Here is a 25,047-nt window from a genome sequence, read left to right as displayed (position 1 = left end):
CTTTTGTCATATGACGTCACATCAGTCAATCCAGGAACTCCCTGCCCTTCCCTCCCCTGACCTCTGGGGTCTATCAAAGCAGCCCCCGGCTCAGTGTCGCCGCCGGACCAGGCCACACCTGCAGCCCCCTCCCCTTCCCAGCTGCGACTCTCGCACTCCTCTGCCCGGGCCTCCCCCTCCCCGCCCCGCTGATCGGCAGTTGCTTGCGCCAATCAGAGGGCCTAGCGGGCGGGGCGGGGCCTCTCGATGGAGTTGCCCTGTCAGTGCAGGTGGAGGCCCCGGCGGGGCAAAGTGGCAGGAACCTCTTAAAGGGCGAGAGCGGCGCGGAGCCAGAACGCGGTCCGGCCCGGTCCCCGCCGCACCCAGCCCAGGTGAGCCTGGACCACCTGGGGGGCGACCCTCGGTCCCCGGGAGGGACGGGGTGAGGGACAGAAGAACCTGCCCCCAAGGGCTCGGACCGTCCCGGGAGAGGCGAGACCAGGGTCGAAGGGTCCAGGGCTGAGGGGTCCAGGGGTCCCGAACTCCAGAATCCGAACTTGGGGTCCAAAGGAGTCTGGGCGTCTTAAAGTTCAGGGTGCAGGGAGGGGCGTGGGAGTCTGGAGAGGGGGTCCGGGAGCTCGGATCCGGAGCTAGACACGTCCGGGTCCGGCCGGTCCTGGCTGTCTGGGGCGGGGGTCCTGCGTTCGGTGTCCGCGGGAGAGTCCTTGCAGGTCGGCGCAGCCCCGGGCCGCCCCCAGCCCCGCCTTGCCCGGCCCCGCATGCTCCAGCCGGGGCCGCAGCAGCGCTGGAGCGGGCGGGCGGCTCGCAGAGGGAGGGGGCTCCGGGGCCTGGAGCCCCGCGCCCCGCTCCGGCCCTTATGTAACTGACTTTGAGTTTCCGGACCCAGGGACCCGCCAGCTGGGGCGCCGACTCTGCCCGCCAGGGTGGCCCCTCCGGCCGCCGCGCCAGCCCCACACCCTCCCTGCCAGGCTTGGTCTAGGGGACTTCCCTCTGTCTGGGTCTCCCAGGTCTCTCTGTCCGGTTCAGGCTCCAGTTCGCTCTCATCTCTGGGTTCCCTGTATCTCTCATCTCTCGTCTCTGTTTGGCTGTCTCTTCCTGTCTCTGTCCTCTGTCTTTCCTCAAGAATTGTTTCGCCCTCACCTACACTTCCCGGCAGGCCCCACCTCTTCAGGGTGGGACAGGACCCCTCCTCTCCAGCTAGTTGGAGGCAGGGACCTGTCCAGACCAACCCGAGCCCGAGCTCGCTCCAGGAGTGGGGAGGGGAGAGGAGGGTTGGGGAAGGTGATTCTAGGACCCATAGCTCCCGGGTCCGGGAACGGACGACCCCCTCTCCGCCTCTGGAGCCCTTTCCTCCAGAAGGAGGAGGCTTGGACAGAGCCTGGCTGGGGCTGGGCTTAGGGTAGCTGGGAGTCCCTGTGAGAGCTGCCTAGTGTCTCGTCAGGGTCAGGTCCTCAGCTATTGAAGGGGAGAGGGAGGGGCTGGGGAGGGGCCAGAGCCCTGGCACGCGCCCCGGAGCTTCAGCAAGCTCCCTACCTCCACCCAGTTTCAGGCCTGGAGGATGGTCTTGGCAGGAGGCTGGGTGGGGAAGGGATCTGCAGGAGGAGGCTCAAGGGACTTCTGCATGTTGGGGAGGGGGGTGGAGATAGAATGACAGACCCGCAAGTCTAAGGAGCACCTACTGGGATCACTCCCTGCCTTGAAGGCTCTCCGGAGTGTCAGACGGACACTTCGGAAATAACTGTAAATAAGGCGTTAAAGCAGGTGTGAGGTAGGAATTATTAATTCATTTTTTTTTTCTTTTGAGACTGAGTCTCGCTCTGTCGCCCGGGCTAGAGTGCAGTGTCGCGATCTCGGCTCACTGCAAGCTCCGCCTCCCGGATTCACGCCATTCTCCTGCCTCAGCCTCCCGAGTAGCTGGGACTACAGGCATCCGCCACCGTGCCCGGCTAATTTTTTATATTTTTAGTAGGGACGGGGTTTCACCGTGTTAGCCAGGATGGTCTCGATCTCCTGACCTCGTGATCTGCCCACCTCGGCCTCCCAAAGTGCTGGGATTACAGGCATGAGCCACCGCGCCAGGCCGGGAATTATTAATTCTAAACCGGGAGAAACTTTGCGCAAGGAGGTAGGAGGTTTGAGAAGGGAGCCAGAAGCTGAAGGGAGCAGAGGGAGGGAGGAAAGGGGACATCCAGTGCTCAGTAGGCTCTGCACACAGCAGAACTGGGTTGAATCCTGACCCTTCCACTTTCCTGCTGTGTGATCCTGCATGAGTCACTTCACCTCTCTGAGTCCCAGGCTTGTGCTTGGTCAATAATCTGGACCTTGCAGGCATAAGCAGCATCAAATAGGCAATGTGTATGCAGACCAGAACGGTAGCTGGTCTGATAGCAGGCCAGTAGTGTGTTTTAAGAAGGGAATGGAGTGGGGAAGCCCTGAGGTTTCCGCTGTATGTATAGGAGAGCCAGGCACCACCTGCCAGGTCTCAGCAACATGGGGCCTGGGTGGAGTGCCTGGGTGTGTGGGTGGTACTCATTGAGGCCACACTGGCTGTCTCCTGATTGGCCCATCCCTCTACCTCCTAGACCAGGGCTGGCCTCCCTCCTGTAGGCTCCAGGTGCCAACAGAAGCTCCCACCCAGGCTGCCTTACTCCCCAGACCAGTGCGGGTAGAGCCCTGTCAGGGCAGGGCCAGCACCCTCTCTGCGGAATGGACCATGGCCAGGAGCCTGGTTGGCCGTGCTGGGCAGGAACATCCGTCTGGCTGGGAAGATGCTGACGCTGTGCAGGCCCCATGGAGGTCCAGACCTCTGTTGGCTGGGGCTGGGCCCAGCTGATGGAACCTAGGTTGCAGGGTGAGACAGAGGCTGGGGTGGGAGTGAGGAGGGGAGGTGCAAGGAGGGACTCCTGGAGAGGAATCCTGAGCCCAGGTGTGGAACCAAACCGAACTTCATTCGGTTATTCTCTAAGCCTTTCTTGAGCACGTGCTGTGCACCATATACAGGTCTGCCAGCCACAGACCTGAACAGGATACTCACAGAGGGCTCACCACAGAGTTATGGTGTCCTGAGATTTGTTAGGGGTTTGCAGAATGGGCCTGTATGACAGTTCCTGGGGATAGGGGAGTTCAGAATTTTCCCAGGGCCTAAGATTCTGATATTTTATTTTTATTTTTATTTTATTTTATTTTATTTTATTTTTTTGAGACAGAGTCTCACTCTGTTGCCCAGGCTGGAGTGCAGTGGCATGATCTCAGCTCACTGCAACCTCCGCCTCCTGGATTCAAGCGATTCTCTTGCCTCAGCCTCCCGAGTAACTGGGATTACAGGCTCCTGCCACCATGCCTGGCTAATTTTTTTATTTTTAGTAGAGATAGGATTTTGCCATGTTGGCCAGGGTGGTCTCGAACTCCTGACCTCAGGTGATCTGCCCACCTCGGCCTCCCAAAGTGCTGGGATTACAGGCGTGAGCCACTGTGCCTGGCTGATTCTGGTATTTATTAAAGGGGGTGGGATTCCACTCCTTTATAGTCTGCAGGCTAGTCACTTTGCTCCCTGGGTTTCAGTTTCACTTTCTGTGAAATGAAGGGGAGATAAGTCTAAAGTCTCTATCGGTCTTCCAGCACCTATTACTATAGCCTCAGGACCTAGTTTGGGACTTAGTCTACCCCCTACTCTCACCCCACGTGAGGGGATAGGATGGAGCAAGATGAAGGCTGAGTATGATGGGCCCACAAGTCCTGTTCTTGGCCTGTGTTCTCTAATCATAATTACAGCCGCTGCCTGTTAAGCACTTACTATGCACAGCATTCTGTTCTAAGCCTTTAATATGCTGCATTAACTCATTCAATCCTTACAATCTCATGAGGGAAATATTATCTTTGTTTTGCAGGAGTTTAGGGAGCTGAACAGACTTGACCAAAGTCACAAAGCTGGGAAGTGGCCGAGCTGGGATTTGAACTTAGGTTCAACTCCAAAGTCCAGATTTAACTAAGAGTGGGAGCCTCCACCCCACGGGTACTGAGGTGCCCACATTGCTCAGCCCTTACCTGTGGAACTGTTTGACCCCTGCTGGAGCAAGCTCTGAGTTCTGGGATCTTGAGGCTGGGGAGCTGGGGAACAAGCTGTGCTGCCTGTGTTGGGTGGCCCCTGGGCCCAGCATAGAGAGAAAGGAGCAGAGGGAGCAACCTCCAGGTCACCAGGGCCCACTAGGGGTTTCCCCAGAGGGGCAGCCCCACCCAGCTACTGCCCAGGTGCAAGACCGGACACTGAAAGGCAACCTTGGGTATGTGACCAACTTTGGACCTCAGTTTCCCCATCTGTAAAGCATGGACTTAAATGAGTGTAGACACTCCTTGACCCCTGAGTTAGTGGCTGAGGTCAGCAATAGGATAAAGTGTTAGAGGAGGGCTTGGAGTGACAGCGACTGAGTCTGTGAAGGAAGAGTTTGGGTCAGGAACATCTTGGATCCTGGGCCAGCTGTTTGATAGCTATTTCAGATGAAGAGACTGAGGTTGGAGAGGTTCAAAGGCTTGTCTGGGGCTGTTCAGCCAGTATCCCAGACTGAAGGGAAATAAACCAAGGGAAAACCCGGAGAACAAAATCCAGGCAGATATGAGCTAGATCCTGGGTTGGCCACTTAACTAGGCTTGGAGGTGTGAAGTGGCACCCCTGAGGACACACGAGAGTCCCTTCACCTAACTGTCCTCATCTTTAAAGTGGGAATAGTAACAATTTCTTCTTTGCCCACTTCCTGGGTTGTTGTGAAGGTTAAAGGAGATGAGGCATTGTAAAATCAGGTGAGAATGTGGTTGCTGGTCATTTTTCAGTCCAAAGCTGCAGTTCCGGGTTTGTGTTTATGGTGGTGGGTGCATTTCTGACAGCTCCTCTGTTGAGATGCTTTATCTAGGGGTTGTGCTGGAGAGAAGCCCTAAGAATAACACCACCGGCTGGGCGCGGTGGCTCACACTTGTAATCCCAGCATTTTGGCAGGCCGAGGTGGGCGGATCACCTGAGATCAGGAGTTTGACACTAGCCTGGCTAACATGGTGAAACCCCGTCTCTACTAAAAATACAAAAAATTAGCTGGGCATGGTTGGTGGCGGGCGCCTATAATCCCAGCTACTCAGGATGCTGAGGCAGGAGAATCACTTGAACCGAGGAGGCAGAGGTTGCAGTGAGTCAAGATCGTGCCACTGCACTCCAGCCTGGGCAATAAGAACGAGACTGCATCTCAAAAAAAAAAAAAAAAAGAATAACACCACCATTTATTGCACAGTTGCCAGTACCAGGCATTGTACTCAACTTCACCTCTCATTGTATCATTAACCCCCTACAGCAACTTTGTCAGGTAGGTGGTACCCCTCACCCATGCTGGGTCCCTCCGAAACCCATGCTGACAGCCCCTGTAATGATAGTAGCAAATGCTTCTGAACGGTTTACTGTGCGCCAAGCATCCTTCCAGACGTGTTACATGTATTGACCCATGTTAATCCTCACATCAACCCTGTGAGGTGGATACTATCTCCAGTTTGCAGATGAATAAATGAGGCATAGACAAGTAAAAACGAGGCCAGGCGTGGTGGCTCAAGCCTATAATCCCAGCACTTTGGGAGGCCGAGGTGGGCAGATCACCTGAGGTCAGGAGTTTGAGACCAGCCTGACCAATATGATGAAACCCCATCTCTACTAAAAATACAAAAATACACGGTGGCATGCGCCTATAATCCCAGCTACTTGGGAGGCTGAGACAGGAGAATCGCTTGAACCAAGGAGGCGGAGGTTGCGCCATTGCGCTCCAGCCTGGGAAACAAGAGGGAAACTCTGTCACAAACAAACAAACAAACAAAACAAAACAAAACAAAAAAAATGGCCCCAATGTCACAAAAGGTAGAGCCATAAATAGTGAAGTCAGGATTTTTCCAGGTTCTTTTTTTTCTTTCTTTTTTTTTTTTTTGAGACAGAGTCTTACTCTGTTGTCCAGGCTGGGTGTAGTGGTGCAATCTTGGCTCACGGCAACCTCTGCCTCCCAGGTTCAAGCAATTCTTGTGCCTTAGCCTCCTGAGTAGCTGGGATTATAGGCGCCCGCCACCATGCCAGGCTAATTTTGTATTTTTGGAGAGACGGAGTTTCACCATGTTGGCCAGGCTGGTCTCAAACTCCTGGCTTCAAGTGATTTGCCTGCCTCAGCCTCCCAAAGTGCTGGGATTACAGGTGTCGGGTTCTTTTATTCTGAGACAGGGTCTCACTCTGTCGCCCAGGTTAGAGTACAATGGGGTGAACACGGCTCACTGCAGCCTTGACCTCCTGGGCTCAAGGGAGCCTCCTACCTAAGCCTCCTGACTAGCTGGGACTCCACCACACCCACCTAATTTTCGTATTTTTTGTAGAGATGGGGTTTCCCCATGTTGCCTAGGCTGGTCTTGAACTCCTGAGCTCAAGCAAACCTCGCACCTCAGCCTCCCAAAGTGCTGGGATTATAGGTATGAGGCACCGTGCCCGGCTGGCCCAGGTTCTTAAAGTCTCCTTGACACAATCATCACAGTTGTAATTCGGTAGTTATTTACATGATTGTCTCCTCACTGCATTGTAGGCTCCATAAGTACAGGGGCCATGTCTGTCTTCTTCAGGCCGTATCCCCAACCCCTGGCACACAGCAGGTGCTCAGTTAATGTTTGTTCACAGGGACACTGCTGCCTCCAGTGGGCTGGGCCCTGGAGGCCTGATGAGCTGAGGGTGGATTATCAGATTATTGCTGACTAGGGCGTCTGCCCCAGCAAGACCCCAGAGGTAGAGGGAGAGCAGGGTTCCCTCCTCGCTCAGGCCCTGGCTGAAGAAGGGGCCCCAAAGGGCTTTTTCTTTGGCTGTGCTGTGTGTCTCACTGCTGTCCTTTGCTTCCATGTGCCACTGCGGCGATGGCTCCACGGCCTCTCCTGGACTGGCTGCATGACCCCGATGGCTGCTTCTGGGTGAGTAATGGTTTGACTTAACGACTGCCACATGAGCTGATTTTAATGCATGTCCTGTGGCTCTGAGGCCACTGGGAGGCGTCAAGAGAGGCCCGGGGGTAGGGGCGGAAATGCTGAGAGAGGGCACTCTGTGATTTTAGGATCCTACCATAAGCAGAGCCTACCAATTACACTGGGTGCTGATTTTTTGGTCACATGATACAATGCAAAGGTCTTTGGGGCAGACTGGGCTGGAATAGAATCCTTTTTCTGTTGCTTACAGGTGGGTGATTCTTTGCATCTCAGTTTCACGTCTGCAAAATAAGAATATGAATACTTACGGGACACAAGTATATTTGTTCTTTTATTCATGTAAGCCCCACAAGGGCAGGGATTTTTGTTCATCTGTTCACTGCTGTATCTCCAGCACCTAGGGTATAGTAGCACATAGTAGGTGCTCAATGAATGTTTCCAAAGGAATGAAGATATTTATTGACTGTTTACGGTGTACCTATCAACATGCTTTGTATTGGATTAAATGGCTAATGGATATAAAGGGCCCAGCGTGATAGGGGCTCAGTGAATGTGAATTCCCTATTTGCTCAATAGACTGTGACTTTCTTGGGGATCAGGCCTCTGGTAAAGTGAGCTCTGGGTCTTCTGAACTTAGTAAGGGCCCAAGTACCGAGCATGTATCAATCAGCACAGAGAGGGGCCTGGCAACTGGATTTCCTGGAGAGGGAGTGACAGAGCTTCTAGTTTTCATCAGAAGAGAGAGGCAGCTGGGAAGATCTGGGGCAGAAATGGGAGGGATGGGGGGGGACTCTGCCCTTCTAGTACTGCCACTTTTTCTTGTCCAGGTGTGACCCTGGACAAGGCACGCTCTTCTCTGAGTCTTGGAGACCTCATCTGTGATGTACATATCACAACATTTTCCCTGCATAGGTGTGGGAAGGAATTGATGAGAAGAGCCCACACAGGGCCCCATTTGGTAACTTCCCAGCCCTGGGCTCATTCTGGGATTCTGGGAGGGGACTATGTGTTCCTCTTTCTGGCTCTTTTCTCCTACTTTTAACTTCTCACCCAGCTGGGACTGGAATCCCAGGAGCCCCTGAACTTCCCAGCAGGCTGGCCAGGGCCCTGGGATAAGGGCTGGGCTCTGCCTAGTGTAGGAGGAGCTGAGTGGAGGTTCCAGCTCAGCCACTCTCGCTGTGTGACTTGGTTCTGTAACCCCTTCTCTGCCTCGGTTGCCTTACCTGTAAAGTAGGGTTATTAAAAGACACCTCCCTTGAAGAATTGTTTAATTAGAAAATAGGTGGATTAGGCATTATTATCCATAATGCTATTTGGCTCTGGCTGAGGCGACTCTAGGGAGGGCCCTGGAGAATTACATCCCATCGTGGCCCAGGGAGCCTGGGACTTGCTAGTCATCATGTGTATTATTGCCATTTATTGGCTATTTCTTATGGGCTGGGTTGTTTACATGCTATTTTAGACACATTATCTCATGCATTCCTCCTAGTGACCTAGAAGACCCTCTGAAGCAGGCATTATTATCCCCGCTTCACGGCACTGGGTAAATCAAGTGAGTCACCCAGAATCCCACAGTTGTTTAGGGGTACAGCTGGGGCTCAGACCCAAGCCTGCTCACTCCAGGGCCCAAATTCTTTTTTTTTTTTTGATGGCGTCTCACTCTGTCATCCAGGCTGGAGTGCAGTGGTGCAATCTTGGCTCACTGCAACCTCCACCTCCTGGGTTCAAGCAATTCTCCTGTCTCAACCTCCCAAGTAGCTGGGACTACAGGTGTGCGCCACCATTCTTGGCTAATATTTGTATTTTTAGTAGATGGGGTTTCACCGTATTTGTCAGGCTGGTCTCGAACTCCTGACCTCGGGTGATCAACCTGCCTCAGCCTCCCAAAGTGCTGGGATTACAGGCGTGAGCCACCGCGCCCAGCCCTAAGGCCCAAATTCTTAGTGTGAAACTCTCATATCTCTCCCAAGGAGGTAAAGTGTACATCTAAATTCTCTTTGTCCATCTCCCATGACCAGTTCAGGGCTGGTGGGAGCTACTGGTGTATTTGTCGGATGAATAAATTCACGCACACACATTGCACCCCCACCCAGGCCTGCTGTTGTAAGAGTTTTAAAGAGAAAAGATAATAGAAAACAGGAGAAGGCTGGACAGCTTGGTGCTTGAGAGTCAGACAGGCCTGACTTTGAATCTCGCATCTATTGTTTACCAGTTGTGTGACCTTAGGCAAGATATCTAACCTCTTGGAGCCTCAGTTTTCTTATCTGTAAAATGGGGAAAATAAAAGAACCTACCTACCTCTTAGGCTTCTTGTGAGGATTAAATAGTGAGGCACATGGTGAGCATTCAACAAATAGTAGCAATGGTTATTGTTATTATTATAATTATGAATATTATTTGGGGATTATAAAGATGTTCCTCTTGGGACAAGAGAGACCAGGTCTGGGAGGGAACTTCTGGGGACATGTGGATAGCAGCCTAGTCTGACAGACTCCTGAAGGCATGTGAAGGGAGGGAGGTGGCCTCATGGAAGTAAGAATGTACCTCCCTTTCCTAGTCATCTGCTTTTCCTCTGTGTCAGGCCCTGTGCTGGGCATGGGGCCCAGAGATGAATCTGTGTAGTCCTTCCCCACCTTCCCCACCAGGAGCTCGGAGTCTAGTTGGGAAGAAGATGCAGAAACCACCAATTCCACCTTTATTGAATAGGTGTTCTTATGCAAAGGGCAGGAAAAAAGACATTCCTAGTGGAAGGAACTGCATGTGCCAAGGTACACAACTGCCTGCACTTGGGGGAATGCAGCTGAAAAGATAGGCTCAAGACAATGAGGAGGACTTGACCTATGGCAGTGGGGAATCACTGGATAGTAAGCAGGGAGGAGCAGGGACAGGGGCAGGAGGAACTGTCCAGGTGAGAGACGCCGAGATCTTGGGCTGGGGACTGTGCCATGGGATGAGGAGCAGTGGGCGATATGAAGTCTGTTTAGGAGGCAGAGCCAGCGGGGCGTAATAATGAACTGCAGTGTCCAGGGAGGAGAGGAGAGGGCCAGAGGGAGATCTTGGGGCCTGGGGCCAATGGGGTCCACTGGGGTCTCTGGCTGAGGGACATATCTGGGAGGACGAGGCAGAGCTGGGTTGAGGGCAAAAGCCATTCAGCTGCTGTCACTACCTTTCCCCTCAGCTTCCCAGGCAGCAGCTATGTCTGAGCTGGACACTGGGGCAAGGCCTGTGGCCACTAGGACCCAGGGTACCCACTCCTATCTCGGGGATCCCTTGTGGTGACCCTGGTAGGTCTGGTAGGGATGAGACCTCTTTGGGGTAGGGGCCAGGCAGGAGCTGTGTGGTGCAGAAAAGCCCTGGGTTCTAGACCTACCAGTGTTACTGAGTGTCTGTGCGACCTCAGGAATTGCCAGGCCTGATGGCTCAATCCTAACATTTTGGGAGGCTGAGGCAGGAGGATCACTTTTGCCCAGTTCAAGACAAGCCTAGGGAACATGGAGCAACTCCATCTCTACAAAAAATACAGAAATCAGCTGGGCATTGTGCATGTGCCTGTCATTCCAACTACTTGGGAGGCTGAGATGGGAGGATCCCTTGAGCCCAGGAGGTCGAGGCTGCAGTGAGCTGTGATTACACCATTATACTCCAGCCTGGGTGATGAAGTGAAACCCCTGTAGGTAGGAAGGTAGGAAGGAAGGAAGGAAGGAAAGGAAGGAAAGGAAGGGAAGGAAGGGAAGGAAGGGAAGGAAGGGAAGGAAGGGAAGGAAGGGAAGGAAAAGAAGGAAAGAAAGGAAGAAAAAGAAAAGAAATAAAGAAGGCACTCCCATCACTCCCTCTCCCTTGCCCTCCTTTTTCTTGCCTTGAAAGTGAGAATAAGAAAACCTGTTTTGCTTGCCTCGAAGATTCAGTGATAAAATACAACCACAGACAGTAAACATTTATTGAGAACTGACGGGCTAGGTTCTGGGGGCACAAAGGTGACTCACGCAGTGTTCCTGCTCCTTAAGGATGAACTGCCATGTGCAGAGTGAGCCCAGGGGAGCAGGTGGTTAACTCAGGGGCATCAAGGGGAAAAGAGCTAGGCTAGGCTTTGAAGGATGAATAAGAGCTCTCTAGGTAGGCAATAGAAGGAACAACTTTCTAGGTACAGGGAATGGCATGTGCAAAGGCTCAAGCCTGCATACTGTGCTCAGGATAGATGAGCACTGTTGCTGGTGTGGCTGGAGCACAAAGGGAAAGGCTGGCAGTGACAGGAGATGAGGCTGGTCAGGGAAGTAGGGCCCACGTGAGGCAGACCTTTGGGGATGTCACTGGCTCCCCTCTCCTTCCTGCACCCTCACAACTGCCTGTTCTGCTCAGAGAGACTGCTAAGGCCTTCCCATGCTGCTCCTCCCCTTGAGTTCCCACCTTCTCCCCTCATCTCCACCACCCCAGCCAGATCAAGTGGCTGCCTCTCTCAGGAGTCAATAACCTGGCTGCCCTGCCAGCCCTGCCACTGAAAAGCCATGTGGCCTCCAGTCACTCACATGCCCTGTCTACCTCGGTTTCCACCTCAGTGAAGTGGGAACAGCAGGCTTTCCTCCCAGAGAAGGGTGGAGGCTTCAATGAGATAATCTCCACAAATGGCCTGGCCCAGTGTCTGTATGTATTGGGCACCCATAAACAGGAGCTAATTAAGCCATCATTATTTAGACTCCTCAATCTCCTTGGCCCCACCCACTGCTTCCCCTTTACCTCTCCTGGCAGCCCGTTCTAGCCAAGAAAGGAAGGAAAAGATTAAGAAACAAGCCCAAGTCTTCAGAGGGGTCCTGGCCCACTGCCAAGCTGGCTCCCCTCCTGCCCCTTGCCCGCCTTGGCCTTGGGCCCCAGGATTCTCAGTCCTGAGGCCTGGGCACTCTCCCAGCCCCTGCACTAGAGGCCCTGCCCTGGCTGGAGGCCAAAGCCAGCAGCAGCCTTGAAACAGGACACATATTTAGAAAATAGATAGCTTTATTTTTTTTTCCTCTGGGAGTGGATAAGGAAGCCCTTTTTTTCTGGTGCTTGCTAGAAGAGTGTGATGTTCAGTATTTCTGGAGGTCCAGTGGTCAGGGAGAGCTGGATCCCTCAGCCTTCTGGATCACGCAACAGATGCTAGCCACCAAGTCCCTTATGGAACAGACACAGGGACCTCAGATCAGAGCAAGTGTCTGTCGGTGCAAGGTCACACAGTAGAAGCCCAGGTCTCCAGACCCTCTGCACTGTCTTATAGATGCATGTGGTACAGTGGCCTTGGCTGTCACTTTACCTCTCTGAGCCTCAGTTTTCTCCACTGTAGAATGGCACCGATTTTACCATAAGGATCGGCAATAATGTACAGAAAGCACCTAGTGAGTCCTCAGTGGCAGGAAGCTACTGTTAGAGCTGCTGCCTCTTAAAAACTTCTTCTGCCCTTCCCCTTCCTGATCTAGGGACTTGGAATATCTGCTATGATTTCTATTGAACAAATGACACCTGATAAGCCAGTTCTAAAGCAGGAGGCTCAGCATCTGTTATGCTTCCCTCCCCTCTTCCCCCTTTCCTGGGACATTCTAGCCCCACCCAAGACAGTTTCCCTTCTGCAGCCTCCGATGATGCCACTGCAGGCACTCAGGAAAAGCAGAGAGTAGGAAGGGCCCCATGCCATCCAGGCTTAGGCTGGTGGGAAAGTGATGGACTGTGAACTCCTTGGAACCATCCTCGGGAGCTAGGATGACTTGAAGACTTCCACAGAGGCTGGGAAATAGGCCTAAAAGAGAAAACCTGGTTCACAGCCCCAAAAATGGTAGAGTGGAAGGAACACCAGCCCTCCTAGCTCTCCATGCTGTGAGATCTTGGGCAAATTATCTACCCTTCCTGAGCCTTCATTTTCTGATTTAAAAAAGGAAGGGGATGGATTGAGGTCAGAGGTTTCTACTAATACTACAGGATTAAAAGTAGGGATTTGTGAGCAGAGAGACTTTGGTTTAAATCCCAGCTTCACCGCTTACCAGCTGTGAGACCTCTAGCAAGTTGTTTTACCTAAGTGAGCTTCAGTTTTTTCCCCTATAACATGGGGAAAATATTAGCATCTTCTCATAGGATTATTTAAGGGCTAAATTAAATAATTTGTATGAAGTACTCAGTCCGTAGCTGACAGACATGTTGGAATTATTATTGTCGCTGTTGTCATTGTTATTCTATGATCAGTAGAGATAACAAGAAGTCATAAAAGAGCTCATTGAGAAGGAAGGACTTGAGAAATGTATAGGATTGATTGAGTTATTCATTCATTCAATAAATATTTAGAGTTTCCACAGTTAGGCCAGAGACTAGCAGCAGAAATGTGGAGTCAGACAGACCTGCCTATTCTAGCTGTGTGATGTGGGATCATTTACTTCTTTCTTTTTTTTTTTTTGAGATGGAGTCTCCTTCTATCACCCAGGCTGGAGTGCAGTGGCATGACCTCCGGTTACTGCAACCTCTGCCTCCCAGGTTCAAGCGAACCTCCTACCTCAGCCTCCCAAGTAGCTGGGATTACAGGCATGAGCCACTGTGCCTGGCTGGATCATTTACTTCTCTTCTCTTGGTCTCACACCTTTGTTTGTAAAATGGTGAGAATAGTGGGCAAAATGTTACCTCCTGGGTTATCCTGAGGCTAAAGAGAGTTGAAGTACACTAGTCTGTCTGTGTCTGATTCCTTTCCCACCAGGCCCCTCAGCTGTTAATGACTAGAGGCATGATCCCAGGCAAGCGCATCAAGCACACTTCCACCCCAGGGCCTTTGTACTTGCTAGTCCTTTGGCCCAGAACACTCTACCCCCAAACACTTTTGTAGCTTGTTCTCTCATCTCTTTAAATTTTTTGTTTAAATGTCACCTTCTCAATAAGACCTTTCCTGACTATCTTTTATTTATTTATTTATTTATTTTGAGACGGAATCTTGCTCTGTTGCCCAGGCTGGAGTGCAGTGGTGAGATCTCAGTTCACTGCAAGCTCTGCCTCCCGGGTTCATGCCATTCTCCTGCCTCAGCCTCCTGAGTAGCTGGGATTACAGGCGCCTGCCACCAAGCCCGGCTAATTTTTTTGTATTTTTAGTAGAGACGGGGTTTCACCATGTTAGCCAGGATAGTCTTGATTTGCTGACCTCGTGATCCGCCTGCCTTGGCCTCCCAAAGTGCTGGGATTACAGGTGTGAGCCACCGCAGCCGGCTATTTATTTACTTTTTGAGACGGAGTCTTGCTCTGTCACCAGGCTGGAGTGCAGTGGCACGATCTCAGCTCGCTACAACCTCCGCCTCCTGGGTTCAAGTGATTCTCCTGCCTCAGCCTCCCAAGTAGCTGGGACTACAGGCACCCGCCACCATGTGCAGCTAATTTTTGTATTTTTAGTAGAGACAGAGTTTCACCATGTTGGCCAGGGTTGTCTCGATCTCTTGACCTCAAGATCTGCGAGCCTCGGCCTCCCAAAGTGTTGGGATTACAGGCGCGAGCCACTGCACTTGGCCTATTTTTATATTAGTATTATTATTTTGAGATGGAGCCTTGCTCTGTTGCCCAGGCTGCAGTGCAGTTGTGCGACCTTGGCTTACTGCAACCTCCGCCTCCCAGGTTCAAGGGATTCTCCTGTCTCAGCCTCCTGAGTAGCTGGGATTACAAGCACCCACCACCACGCCCATCTAATTTTATATTTTTAGTAGAGACGGGGTTTCACCATGTTGACCAGGCTGGTCTCGAACTCCTGACCTCTGGTGATCCACCCACCTTAGCCTCCCAAAGTACTGGAATTACAGGTGTGAGCCACCGCACCTGGCCTCCTGACTTCTTACTTAAAATTGTAACACCTTTCTGTCCTCTAACCTTAGCACTGTCTTCTTATTTTTATCCATAGCACTTATGACTCTTTGACATACTGTATTTTATTATTTGTTTATTGTCTCTCCTCCCCTTGGAATGTAAGCTCTGTGATGATGGTGATTTTTGTCTATATTATTCAGCGTTATATCCTTTGTACCTAGAACAGTGCGTGGTGCATAGGAAGTGCTCAGTAAATATTTGGGGTGTAAACTAATGACTATATGAAGGCTATTCTCTCTGGATCTAGGAATATTTTGAGCACACAGTAGAATCTCAATAAATGTATGAATGAGAGAAAAAGTGAGTGGTCATCATCCTTTCCATTTGTCAGATCATACTTTGGCTGGGTCAACCCTGAGGCTCTTTTGCTTCTGATTGCTTCTGATATTTTCTGCCAGGGCATCAGTTTCAATTGGAGTGCCCAAATCTTTTGTTCCGGAGCCTGAGCTTTGCAGAATTTCTAGTTGGGGCTGTTTGGCTGTTGGGTCCGCAATGGTTATTATGTCATTATTGGTAATTAGCACTTAGGCCTAGAGGATTGAGCTTTTTGTTTTTCAGCAGAAATCATAGCAGAGAGCTGTGCTAGACACTGGCAGCCAGGCTTGGAGCAGCTTCTTCTGGAACTTTCCCCTTCCCAGCTCGGGGTCCATGATTTAGGGAGACCAAGACAGAGGTGCCCACAGCTAGGGGCACATGGGTCACCAGCTCAACTGCTATTTTCCCTGGACAGTATCCTGCAATGTTTTCCTGCAACACCCCTGGGTCTCTATGCCTGGCCTGGTACAGAGGGGGTTCCTCACACTTTCAGGGGAGCTAGGTGTAGGGTTTCCAAATATCTAGTGGACAGGGGCATTTTCTGATGCTCAAGATTATAGATGGAGGAAATTATCCTGGGTTTGAGACTCAGGAGCCTGAGCTTAAGTCGCTGTGTAGCTACTGACTTGCTGTGTGTTCTTAGGTACGTCACTGCCTCTTGTTGGGCCTCAGCTTTCTCATCTGTCAAACAGAGATAAAGACGCCTGCTTGACCTCACTAGGGAAGAGAGGCAAGATAGTGTCTTGAGCAAGGAGTTGGGTTCTGGACTCACACACAGATGGCTTCCCAACCATACCCCTTCCTAGCTGTGTGACACTGGACAAATCACTTCACCTCTCTGACTTCAGTTCCCAAAGCAATAAAATGGGGCTAAAATACTACCCACTCTACAGGGTTGTTGTGAGAATTAAATAAGAGAATGCAGTTAAAGTACTTAGGCACTTAGCTGGTACTCTGCACATCTTTGCTGCTATTATGATAACGACTATCATGGAAATGTAGGCGATCTGTAAAAAGAATACTAGCAACAGGGCCAGGCAGATGTGGGTTTGAATTCTAACTCTGATACTTACTAGCTGGGTGATCTTGGACAAGTTTTGCACTTATCTGAGACTCTATTTCTTTTTCTTTTCTTTTCTTCTTTTTTTTTTTTGAGCTAAATTCTCACTCTGCTGCCCAGGCTGGAGTGCAGCAGTGTGATCTCAGCTCACTGCAACCTCCGCCTCCTGGGTTCAAGCGATTTTCCTGCCTCAGCCTCTTGAGTAGCTGGGACTATAGGTGCCCACTGCCACACCTGGCTAATTGTTATATTTTTAGTAGAGACAAGGTTTCACTAGCCAGGCTGGTCTTGAACTCCTGATCTTCAGGTGATCTGCCCACCTCAGCCTCCCAAAGTGCTGGGATTACAGGCTTGAGCCACCATGCCTGGCCTGAGACTCTATTTCTTCATCTGTACAATGGAAATTATAGTCATATCTTCCTCAAGGGGGTGTTGTGAAGGTTCAGTGACATATTGGATATAAAACACTTGGTGTAATGGCTGGCACATATTAGCTCCACTTTATAGAAAAGGAAGGGAGGGGAAGTGAATTGCCTGGACTCACATAGCATCTCAGTGGTGAAGTTCTGATTTGAACCAAGGTCGGCCTGTCTCAAAAGTCCAGTTTTTTTGTTTCTTTGTTTGTTTTTTGAGACAGAGTCTCACTCTGTTGCCCAGGCTGGAGTGCAGTGGTGCAATCTTGGCTCACTGCAACCTCCACCTCCTGGGTTCAAGCAATTCTCCTGCCTCAGCCTCCCGAGTAGCTGGGATTACAGGCACCCACCACTGCACCTGGCTAATTTTTGTATTTTCAGTAGAGACAGGGTTTCACCATCTTGGCCAGGCTGGTCTCGAACTCCTGACCTCGTGATCCACCTGCCTCACCCTCCCAAAGTGTTGAGATTACAGGCGTGAGTCACCTTGCCCGGCCCAGCTTTTTTTTTTTTTTAAACTTTTTCTTGCCATCACTCAAGTATGGGATCATAATGATGGCTGTTATTATAGAGCCACTGGACTCATTTATGCTAGGATCCCCAGTGCCCAATAAATGTGTGATGGATGAAGAAAGGCGGGACCACTGTGTCCCCACTTCCAGGGAGGCTTTTACCTTGAGGTTGAGGATTCTTTCTGGTTGGTTGCTAGCAGATTTAAAATAAAAATCATACTTAGTGTAGTATGGGGCTTTGTAATCTGCAGAACCCTTTGCATTCTCCACATCATTTGATCCTTCTTCCTTTCTTACATTGAAGCTCTAACCTCTAAGGTAATGGTATTTGGAAATGGAGTAATTAATCAGGGAAGTAATTAGGATAAGATGAGATTATGAGGGTGGGGCACTCATGATAGTATTAGTGCCCTTATAAGAAGAGACACCAAGGCCAGGCGCAGTGGCTCATGGCTGTAATCCCAGTACTTTGGGAGGCGGAGGCGGGTGGATCACCTGAGTTCAGGAGTTTGAGACCAGCCTGGCCAACATGGTAAAACCTTGTCTCTACTAAAAATACAAAAAATTGGCCAGGCGTGTTGGCTCATGCCTGTAATCCCAGCACTTTGGGAGGCCGAGGCGGGTGGATCATGAGGTCAGGAGATCAAGACCATCCTGGCTAACACGGTGAAACCCTGTCTCTAAAAATACAAAAAAATTAGCTGGGCATGGTGGGGGGCGCCTGTAGTCCCAGCTACTTGAGAGGCTGAGGCAGGAGAATGGCATGAACCTGGGAGGCGGAGCTTGCAGTGAGCCGAGATCGCACCACTGCACTCCAGCCTGGGCAACAGAACGAGACTCTGTCTCAAAAAAAAAAAAAAAAAAAAAAAAAAAATTAGCCAGGCATGGTGGTGGGAGCCTGTAATCCCAGCTACTTGGGAGGCCAAGGCATGAGAATAGCTAGAACCCGGGAGATGGAGGTTGCAGTGAGCCGAGACTGCGCCACTGCACTCCAGCCTGGGCGACAGAGCAAGACTATGTCTCAAAAAGAAGAGACATCAGCTGGGTGCAGTGGCTCATGCCTGGAATCCCAGCACTTTGGGAGATTCAGGCAAGTGGATCACTTGAGGTTGGGAGTTTGAGACCAGCCTGGCCAACATGGCAAAACCCCATCTCTACTAAAAATACAAAAATCAGCTGGGCCTGGTGGTGCATGCCTGCAATCCCAGCTACTCGGGAAGCTGAGGCAGGAGAATCGCTTGAACCCGGGAGGTGGAGTTTGCAGTGAGCTGAGATCACACCACTGCACTCAGCCTGGGCGACAGAGGAAGACCATGTCTCAAAAAAAAAAAAAAACAAAAAAAACCCAGAAAGCTTGCTGTCTCTCCACCATGTAAGGACACAGCAAGAAGGTGACCATCTGCCAGCCAGGAAGAGCACCTTCACCAGAACCTGGCCATGCCTGATCTCTGACTCCAGCCTCCAGAACTGTGAGAAAATAAATTTCTGTGTTTAAGCCACCGAATCTATGGCATTTTGTTGTGGCAGCTGAGCTGATGAAGGGTAGGTGACTTGCCTAGAGTCATACAGCGAATTTATTGTGAAACTAAGACTGCAACTTATTTGCAGTCTCTCTTATGACTGCTCTCTTTTTCTTTTTTTTTTTTTTGAGACGGAGTCTTGCTCTGTTGCCCAGGCTGGAGTGCAGTGGCGCGATCTCGGCTCACTGAAAGCTCTGCCTCCCAGGTTCAAGCGATTCTCCTGCTTCAGCCTCCAGAGAAGCTGGGACTACAGGCGCCCACCACCACTCCCGGCTAATTTTTTGTATTTTTAGTAGAGACAGGGTTTCGCCATGTTGGCCAGGCTGGTCTCGAACTCCTGGCCTCAACTGATCCGCCTGCCTCAGCCTCCCAAAGTGTTGGGATTATAGGTGTGAGCCACTGTGCGTGGCCCCAATTTCTCAATTTCTTCCCCACTAAAGTGCTCCCAGTCACCGGAAGTCTTGGAAACTGAGGTTAGTCAAGTGCTGGCCGGCCAGCTCAGAACCTGTCCTATAGTAGCAGCTTTGGAGGGTCTTGGGGCAAGTCAAACTTGGCAATTTCTGTGCCCCCAATACCCCTGTTTCCTTATATCTCCCCTTCTGCCCTGTCCCTCTGTCAAGTGAGGGTTGGGCCAGGCTGACTTTACCAGTTTTAGAAGACTGTCAGCTAGTAGGTGGCACAGAGCCTGTTTCTTGGAAAACCCTCTACGCCTTGAGGGTTCCCTCCCCTAGTGAGAGAGAATTAGTGGGTTAAGGCTGAGTGAGCTGAGGCTTTGCTGGATCAGGGTCATTAGGCTCATTCCGGCTAGTAAGAGAATAGGATTGGAGAGGGTCATGGGAGGCCAGATGAGTGGGTCTCTCCCTGAATGTCCCAGGGCTATTATCAGAAGTAGCCATGACAGCCTTTCCCTGAGGTCTTGGGACAGATGTTAATATTACTCATTCACGTCATTTCCAAAGTGCTTTCCTGAGAGTGATATGAAAGCAGTATGTGGTAGAGGACAGTGGCATCAGACAGACCTAGTTTAAGCTGTGATGTTGGGCAAATCACCTAACTTTTCTTTTTTTTTTTTTTGAGACGGAGTCTCGCTCTGTTGCCTAGGCTGGAGTGCAGTGGTGCTATCTCAGCTCACTGCAAGCTCTGCCTCCTGGGTTCACGCCATTCTCCTGCCTCAGCCTCCCAAGTAGGTAGCTGGGACTACAGGCACCCGCCACCACGCCCAGCTAATTTTTTTGTATTTTCAGTAGAGACGGGGTTTCACCATGTCAGCCAGGATGGTCTCAATCTCCTGACCTCATGATCTGCCTGCCTCTGCCTCCCAAAGTGCTGGGATTACAGGCGTGAGCCACCATGCCTGGCCTTTTTTTTTTTTTTTGAGATGGAGTCTCACTCTTGTCACCCAGGCAGGAGTGCAGTGGCGTGATCTTAGCTCACTGCAACGTCTGCCTCCCGGGTTCAAGCCATTCTCGTTACTCAGCCTCCCAAGTAGCTGGGATTACAGATGCCTGCGACCACGCCCAGCTGATATTTTTATTTTTAGTAGAGACATGGTTTCCCCATGTTGGTCATGGGCTGGTCTCGAACTCCCTACCTCAGGTGATCCACCCGCCTCGGCCTCCCAAAGTGCTGGGATTACAGGCATGAGCCACTGCGCCCGGCCTTCTTTTTTTTTTTTTTTAATAGAGATGGGGTCTCACTATGTTACCCAGGCTGGTCTCAAACTCCTGGGCTCAAGTGATCCTCCTCCCTCAGCCTCCCAAAGTGCTGGGATTACATTACCCCTATGCATTGGGGTTGCTGTGCAGACATGCCAAGAAACAAGGGCCAGAGGGAAGAAGATTGAAATTGTAAAAGTGGACCTGGTGGGTGGTTGTTAAGGCATTCCTTGACAACAAGTGAGCTACTGTGCCTGGCCTTTTTTTCTTTTTTGAGACAGGGTCTTGCTCTGTCACAAAGTGATGAAGTGTGGTAGTGCGATCATGGCTCACTGCAACCTAGACCTCCAAGGTTCCAGTGATCCTCCCACCTCAGTCTCTCGAGTAGCTGGGACCACAGGCAGGTGTCACCATGCTTGGCTATTTTTTTTCTTTCCCTAGACTCCAAAGCTAGTGCCAGATTGGCTAATTTTTTTAAAATTTTAATTTTTTTTTGTAGAGATGAGGTCTCACTATGTTGCCCATATGTTGCTCACTATCTCGAACTCCTGGCCTCAAGTAATCCTCCAACCCTGGCCTCCCAAAGTGTTGGGATTATAGGTGTGAGCACCTGCACAGCCCCTAATTCATCTAAGCTGTAGTTTCTTCAACCGTACTTGAGGCTAATAATATTGCCTAAGTATTACTGTTAAGAAGTTAAATGCAATAATGCTTAAAAAGTACTTACTTTGTGTCTGGCACATAGTAAATACCTCATAAATCTAGTTGTTATGGCTGGGCACGGTGGCTCACGCCTGTAATCCTAGCACTTTGGGAGGCCAAGGCGGGCGGATCACCTGAGGTCAGGAGCTCGAAACCAGCCTGGCCAAGATAGAGAAGCCCCGTCTCTATGAAACATATGAAAATTAGCCGGGTGTGACGGCAGGCACCTGTAATCCCAGCTGCTCAGGAGGCTGAGGCAGGAGAATCGCTTGAACCTGGCAGGCGGAGCCCGCGGCAAGCCAAGATTGTGCCACTGCACTCCGGCCTGGGTTACAGGGCGAGACTCCGTCTCAAAAAAAAAAAAAGTAGTTATTATTATTATTATTATTTTTCGAGATAGAGTCTTGCCCTGTTGCCCAAGCTGGAGTGCAGTGGCGTGATCTCGTCTCGCTGCAACGTCTGCCTCCTGGGTTCAAGCCATTCTCCTGTCTCAGCCTCTTGAGCAGCTGGGATTACAGGCGTGCGCCACCACGCCCGGCTAATTTTCATATTTTTAGTAGAGACGGGGTTTCACCATGTTGGTCAGGCTGGTCTCGCACTCCTGACCTTGTGATCCACCCACCTCGGCCTCCCAAAGTGCTGGGATTACAGGCGTGAGCCATGCGCCCGGCCCAAGTATCATTTTTAAGAGAGAAAAATGGGAAACAGACTCAATGTCCAATAGTAGGATTAACTAAATTATGGTATATCCGCTTGATAGCATTGTTAAAAATGATGATACAAATGTTCACAACATATTGTTAAATGAAAAAAGTCAGTTTTAGGCTGGGCCTGGTGGCTCATGCCTGTAATCCCAGCACTTTGGGAGGCCGAGGCAGGCAGATCACCAGAGGTCAGGAGTTCATTACCAGCCTATCCCACATGTCTCTACTAAAAATACAAAAAAAAAAATTAGCTGGGCGTGGTGGCGGGCACCTGTAATCCCAGCTACTTTGGAGGCTGAAGCAGGAGAATCTCTTGATTCCAGAAGGCAGAGGTTGCAGTGAGCCAAGACTGGGCCATTGCACTCATCCTGGGCTATGGAGTAAGACTCCGTCTCAAAAAAAAAAAAAAAAAAAGTCAGTCCTAAAATAATATGGTGTAAATTTTTAAAAAGCGTTAGGTTGAGACATATGAAATTGTTCATATTTGATCATTTTTAACCTATAAAATCAGCAATTTCATATGACTTAATATATGTACACTGAAAAGTACACAAATAAGAAGTTAGGTACAGTGGCCTGTGCTTGTAATCCCAGCTACTTGGGAGGATGAGGTGGGAAGATTGCTTGAGCCCATGAGTTCAAAGCTACAGTGAGTTATAATTGCACAGCTGCACTCCAGCCTGGGCAACAGAGTGAGACCCTATCTCTTGAAAAAATAAATAAAAAATAAAATAAATAAAAAAATAAAAATAAGGCCGGGTGCAGTAGCTCACGCTTGTAATCCCAGCACTCTGTGAGGCCAAGATGGGAGGATTGCTTGAGCCCAGGAGTTCAAGACTAGTCTCCACAACATAGGGAGACCTCATCTCTACAAACAATAAAATAAAAAATTATCTGGGTGTGGTGGCATACACCTGTAGTCCCAGCTACTCAGGAGGCTGAGGAGGCAGGATTGCTGGAGCTCAGGGCAAAGCTGCTGTGAGCCATGATTGTGCCACTGTACTCCAGCTTGGGTGACAAGAGTGAGATCTTGTCTCAAAAATAGATAAATACAGTAGATAGATAGTATATATAAGGGTGGGTGTGGTGTCTCATGCTTGAGACCAGGAGTTCGAGACCAGTATGGGTAACACTATGAGACCCTGTCTGTACCAAAAAATTAAAAAATTTGCTGGACATGATGGCATGCCTGTAGTCCCAGCTACCTGGGAGGCTGAGGTGGGAGGATCGCATCGCTTGAGCCCAGGAGGTCGAGGCAGTGAGCTGTGGTCATGCTACTGTACACCAGCCTGGGCAACAGAGTGAGACCATTGTCTCAAAAGAAAAAAAAAAGTATACATGTAAGAAAAGGTACTAGAAGGGAAGGTCCCAAAATATTGATGGTAGTTATTTTTGACTGGTGGCTTTATAGTGACTTACATTTTTTCTTGTGTTTCTAAATTTTCTATGAACAATTCAAGTACTACTAGTAAAAATAATCCCCATCCCACTGTATGAATGGTAATTCCCATCCCATTATAGCCTGTTTGATTTATCATTTGTGTTTACAAGTCTAAAATAACTGTGATTTTTTATCCTGCTGTGGGCAGGATGGCAAGCACTACTCTTCACATACTTTTGGTACCAGCATCAGTTTTCATTCAATAGTACTGTTCAGAACACTTTGTTGGTGGGCCCAGCTTTTCAAAACCCTCTTCAATCTCTTGCCACCCTCCACAACAGACACAGGGCTTCAGGCCAGCTGTGTCCCTAATCCGCCCACGTCCCAGATTTCGGTATGGTTTCCCCGCCCCTCCCCCCTTTCTTCCAATCTCATCTCTACCAGGTCGTCTGAGGCCTCATCTACGCTCCCTGGCCTTCCCCACTGGTCACCACCTAATTTCACCATCTAATTTCACCCTCTTATGTGCAGCTGGTGTTTGCTTTTGCTTGGGCTCAGTTTGCAGTGGGGAAGGATTAAGACCCTTTCACGCTGTCTTTTTTTTTCTTTTTCTCTTTTGCTTAGTGCCCTTGACTGCTCCAGGGGCTAACAGGCAGCTAGCGGGGCCTGTATTCCCTAGGAAGGAACATGAGGGGTAGGGGGTGGGGAGGTAATGGTGGGCTCAGCTGGCAGGCGAGATAGAGATGGCCCTTAGGGACCCCATCCTGGGGCTTGGAGCATAGCACAGCTGCTACCCAGATGTGAGCATGGAGCAGAGCTGTTTCTGCCTTGGAAATTAGCCTCAGAGACGGTGCTTGGGACCTTTACCCTTGGTACCTGATGGCAGTCTCTGCAGGGTGAGCTGGGACTGGATATCTGGTTTGCAGAAGTCTGAGAGGGCAGATGGGCCCAGGAGTAAAGGTAGTTTTTCCGCCTTCATATTAGGCATTACTTATACCCCCACATCTTCCTATGTGATAGGCCTGGCAACACTCAGAGATTGGGCACTTAGCCTAACAAGTGAAGATGTGTGTCTAAAATAACAAAAATTCCTCATGTGTGGATAGTACTTTACAGTTTACAAAGCCCTTTCATCTCCAGGCTAAGAGTTAAAAGCCAGCACTGGAATTCAGGTCTTTCAGATTCTAAAGCCTGAGTCAATGGATTTTGGTGTGTTATTGCATGGCACTCTGAATTTCAGAGTAGTTCATACCTGCCTTGTGTCTAGCCTTTTGCTGTTAGCCTGAGACCTCTACTTATTTTCAGGGTAATGATTATTAAATGCTACATATTCTTTGCATCCAATTAGATGTGCCATTGGCTAGCACTTCATGGCATAGAGAATACTGGGCTTTCATGAATCTGAATTTGCTGGATAACGTGGTGGTGGTGGAGATGGTAAACCACTGGTAATTGGTCTCCTATACTCATCCTTCAAGGTACCAGATTTTCCTGTCTGATTGGTGAAAGAAGCCTGAGGCACAGAGGTGGTAGGACTAGAATTCTGAATAAAAAGCACAGCTGAACCTGAGGACTTGAGGCAGGAGACCAGAGTATTTAAGAACAGGTGCGGCCGGGCATGGTGGCTCATGCCTGTAATCCTAGCACTTTGGGATGCTGTGGTGGGTGGATCACCTGAGGCTGGGGGTTCGAGACCAGCCTGACCAACATGGAGAAACCCCGTCTCTATTAACAATACAAAATTAGCCAGGCGTGGTGGCACATGCCTGTAATCCCAGCTACTCACGAGGCTGAGGCAGGAGAATCGCTTGAACCTGGGAGGCAGAGGTTGCGGTGAGGTGAGCTGAGATCGTGCCATTGCACTCCAGCCTGGGCAAAAAGAGCAAAACTTCTTCTCAAAAAAAAAACAGGTGCTTCACCCCTAGTACACAGAATGACCCTGGCCAAGTCACCTGACCTCAC

General features: G+C 50.2%; 1 protein-coding gene across 41 annotated transcripts in view; it reads left to right on the top strand.

The window, feature by feature from the left end:
- Positions 1-265: 265 nt before the first annotated feature.
- Positions 266-25,047, top strand: part of EPB41 (erythrocyte membrane protein band 4.1) — a 232,664-nt gene continuing 207,882 nt past the window's right edge. For 24 of the 41 annotated variants that reach the window (XM_054538703.1, XM_063713835.1, XM_063713827.1 and 21 more), the window contains exon 1: positions 266-371. Coding sequence is in view for 17 of the 41 variants with exons in the window: in XM_054538547.1 (XP_054394522.1) it covers positions 6,950-6,963 (14 nt within the window). In the remaining 24 variants the exon portion in view is untranslated. Of the gene's footprint in view, positions 372-6,942; positions 6,964-25,047 lie in introns of those variants that run through there. The other 17 variants (XM_063713803.1, XM_063713798.1, XM_054538607.1 and 14 more) reach the window with 2 other exon arrangements.

This window comes from Pongo abelii, chromosome 1, assembly GCF_028885655.2.
Source record: "Pongo abelii isolate AG06213 chromosome 1, NHGRI_mPonAbe1-v2.0_pri, whole genome shotgun sequence".
NCBI lineage: Eukaryota > Metazoa > Chordata > Mammalia > Primates > Hominidae > Pongo > Pongo abelii.
This window is presented reverse-complemented; position numbering and strand designations above follow the sequence as displayed.